General features: G+C 39.6%; 1 protein-coding gene across 5 annotated transcripts in view; it reads right to left on the reverse strand.

The window, feature by feature from the left end:
• The window catches only part of ate1 (arginyltransferase 1), an 86,324-nt gene that overhangs the window by 70,777 nt on the left and 11,695 nt on the right, over positions 1–3,852 (reverse strand). For all 5 annotated transcript variants that reach the window (XM_014021158.1, XM_014021157.1, XM_014021156.1 and 2 more), the window contains exon 6: positions 3,355–3,557. In XM_014021158.1, the coding sequence (XP_013876612.1) occupies positions 3,355–3,557 (203 nt within the window). The remainder of the gene's footprint in view (positions 1–3,354; positions 3,558–3,852) is intronic.

The following is a 3,852-nucleotide window of genomic DNA, read 5'->3' on the forward strand; positions in this document are numbered from 1 at the left end:
GATTAGTGTCAATAAAACCTTTGGACTGATCCGTATATCCCCACCTCTCTGATGTAAAAAATCAATGAAATGCAACTAGGGACGCAAAAAATTTAGTTGGCTTACAATTAATTGTCGAATAATGGTTTATTAGATTAAAATTTCTTCCATTCGATTAATTGAAAACATCTGTTTAAACCATCCAGTAGAGGGTGCCGCTGCTCTCTCAGCCTGTACTACTCTACCCCGGCCCTAGTTGAGCTGAGCAGAGAGCCACCTCCATGTGAGCGGCATCATAATTACACGCAAATCTTGTTTAGTTTTCTTTGCGACACAACAATAATAACGGACTACACCAAACTTGGAGGAAAAGTACCGAAGGCTGTATCCAGCAGTATGACGCTAACATACATGTCAACTTGTATGGATTGTCCTTAAGTTATAAGGATTTTACGTCATTTTGCAGGTATACAGACGTATAGAGCAATGTCACAGATTTTTTTCAAGTCTTACGGTTTTTTTCAAAACCTTATTTTCAAATTTATCTAACATGTCAGAGCCTGTAGGATGATTTAAAAACAATAAATAACATCAAATAGCCATCTTCCAACCTGTTCTGCCGCTAGAAATAAGTTTTGAACTTTTTCCATTCTCATTTCTTCCTGCTTCGTAGCGGGCGCTTTCATGTCCGCAGCCGACAGACTCCAGGTTTTTAGGAAAATGGCCGCTTATCAATTAGTCGTTAGTCAATCGATAAGATCAATCAATTTTAGATTAAACCATTCTTCGATAACTTGCATCCCCAAATGCAACCTAACCATTCAGACTGAGGTTACTTTGAAAAACAACAGATACGTATCCGATCCAGTGTCACATATTGAAACGAAATGAGTCAGATTTGGGAAAAAAAATCAGATTTGTCACATTCATATTGTCCTTAGATGCACCGATAAATCGACCGTGACAAATCCAATTTATCAGCACAGATTTCCTTAATTCTGGGAGACACTTACCTGGTCCAACCTGATGTCCAGTTTGTATAGTTTCAATGTTACTGTTCAAGGTTTTTCAGTAGAATATAATCRAAACATTGAAGGTGTATTGGGACCTTATAAACTCCTGACAGCGTCAGTTTTTTAAAAAAAATTCTGCATCGGTCAAAAATGTAATTAGCAGACTTTTTAAAGATATACCTGCAGTGTGAATGTATATTAAATAGGTGGATGTAACGCTGACAGCTTGGTTTGTCAACTGCATCATTAAAAGAAAGGTTTGATCAAGATGATTTGGGTCCTTTAGGTATCTGAGTACATGTAWATGTGGAAACTTCTGCTCCTTCTAAGTGTCCAGATTGTTGAGCGTTGCAACTGTACTCTTTCGCACGGCCGTCTGAACAGGAATTTTAGCATGATTGATGCATTTGTCACAAATGGACCCTCGTAGACTGGTACAGCTGAGAAATTATACCAAACAGGCCTTGAAAGTCAAACGGGAAAAGAAACCATTAACGGTCATAGATCTTGAAATGCTAAAGCCATTTATTAYGCCTCATTAAAAACCTGACACGACCGRTTTTTAATACCGTTTGTGCAGAGCTTCAAATTTAGCCTGAATTGGGAAAAGTGGAAAAAGAAAAGCGTCTGGGTGTTACTAAAGTGACACAGACCTAGAGTTTTAAACTTCCTCATCCTGTGGCTCCTCTTTAAATTAAAAGCCTCTTCGGTTGGAAGCTTTTGTTGGCCACAGAGGCTGAGCCATATGGAKCTGTTGGAAGACCGGGATACAGAACTGAACTTGAGGTTTGTTTGACTTGGATTTAAGAAGAACTCTCTCATATGAACACTTGATACCGCATACTTCAGTCAAACTAAAACACTGGGCCTCTTAGGGGAAAAAAAGGGGGAGAATCCTAAAGCTTCAGATGTTTCTTTTATTATGATGTTATTTCAAAAACATAGTTTCGTTGATGCAACCAGTCTGTAGAAGACAGCATGAAAATATAACTTCCTATCGTCGTAAAAAAAAGATTTAACACGTTTAACCCTTGCAGGTTGGAGGTTTGAAAAGAGTTTTTGCATCGTTAGAGAAGAGGCATAAAGGAGACAACTATTTACYAGATAACTGCCGTTTCTAAAAGCAGATTTTAAAGAAAATTCTACAAAAACTTTAAGAACAGAACACTGCAGAGACAGTGAACAGGGGCAGTGTGGAGTGGAGCAGTAAACGGTTCCACACTTCCCTGAGGAGCCTGAAAGATCAGAGAGACGTTGTTATACTGAACCCTGGTGGTAGCAAATAAAACCTTCACTGCAATCAAGACCTGGTCACAGTAAAAAACCCAAAACCCAACTGGGTACCCCTTTACAATAAAGGTATCTTTTATTAAATGATGTACTGCTGCTTTATAGCCTTATTTATGAGTTGGGAAACACATAAAAGCATTATTAAGCATTTATAAAATGGATATAAAACACTGTCTAGGCTCACTATTTGGCAAGTTTAAGAATACTCATTCAGGTAAATTAAATTTGTTCCAGTTTAAACTCCCTGCACTCAGGTTTAAACAAGGTAAAGAGCAAAAGGATAAGGAAAATGAGACCATGCTGCACATTTATAACCCTAGAAGTACGGGTGCACTGATTGCAGTTTGTGGCCGTTTGCCGATCTTTTGATTCGGTCACTATATGCCTTCAATGTTCCGATCTTGTTTTATTGAAAAACCTTGAACAGTACCCTTGAAACAACTTGTTTTAACTGGACATTAGGTAGAACTCAGAGCAGAGCAAAAGGGAACAGTGGCTGATTTTCAGATCTCTGTGGAGGTAGACGAGAAGCCGATCTTTTCCGCCGATCTTATCTAAGTTTCGGGCGATCTCCGATCTCCCAAAATTACGGAAATCGGTATCAGCGCACCCCTATAGAAGGGAGGGGCCTCCTGGTTACGCAGTCTTAGGGGTTCACAAGGTTTTCGACTTCAACTGGCTGAATTCCTGCTCAAAACCCAAGAATGCCATTAGTCTACCAACTTCAGATCCGTCTAAATCACAGTTTCTTTCCAAAAAATGTTGTTTCTACGTCTTTTCATAATGGCTGCTGTCTTCGCGGTGCTGTGGTTTTACTGCCATCAAACGGGTCATCAGTTTATGTGGTGTGCCTGACATTTGGTTGAATTCAAACCAAGAACGTGTGGGTTTTCCTCCCCCCTCTGTTTCGGTCAGCACATTTAAACTCATGGTGAGGTCACTGTAGCCTTGGAAGACCACGCTCAGTGAAAACAAACATAAAGGAGAGAGAAAAGTAGCCAGAAAGGTTTTGCAAAGACACGCAGAGAAATCCTTATTGTTACAAAAGCAGCTAAGCTTTGTTTCCACTCACCTCGAGGCGGTGGGAGGCGTTATCCCCCAACGACTCCGTTATAAACTCCTCCAGAGGTTTGGGTTGGTTGGTTCGATTGGGTTTGGGTTTTGTGGCAGACACCCCATCAACTTGTTGTCTGATCAGGTCCTTWTGAAGACGTCGCTCTTTTCGCAAGTCTTTGGCCTTCCTACAAGGCGGGCGGYTCAGATCGGCTCCCATTCCTGCACGCAGAGGTAGAAACAGATTGTCAGGAAAGGTGTTGAAGCTTTCCAAAGGGTTTATGGTACAGGTATAACATGTTTTAAAACACAGGGTTCCTACAGCTTAAGGCAAGATAAATCTAAGACTTAATACTTTTTAATGCCACTTGAAAGGAAATTTAAGACCAACTTTACAATAAAAACACAAATGTGAAAAAACAAAAATAAAAAACAGAAACAATTTTACCCAAATGTTTATTTTAACACAAAACAACTAGCTGCGGTAAATATGGTAAATTGTTTAAAAAAACAAATG

Source organism: Austrofundulus limnaeus, unplaced genomic scaffold (assembly GCF_001266775.1).
Source record: "Austrofundulus limnaeus strain Quisiro unplaced genomic scaffold, Austrofundulus_limnaeus-1.0 Scaffold280, whole genome shotgun sequence".
NCBI classification, from domain to species: domain Eukaryota; kingdom Metazoa; phylum Chordata; class Actinopteri; order Cyprinodontiformes; family Rivulidae; genus Austrofundulus; species Austrofundulus limnaeus.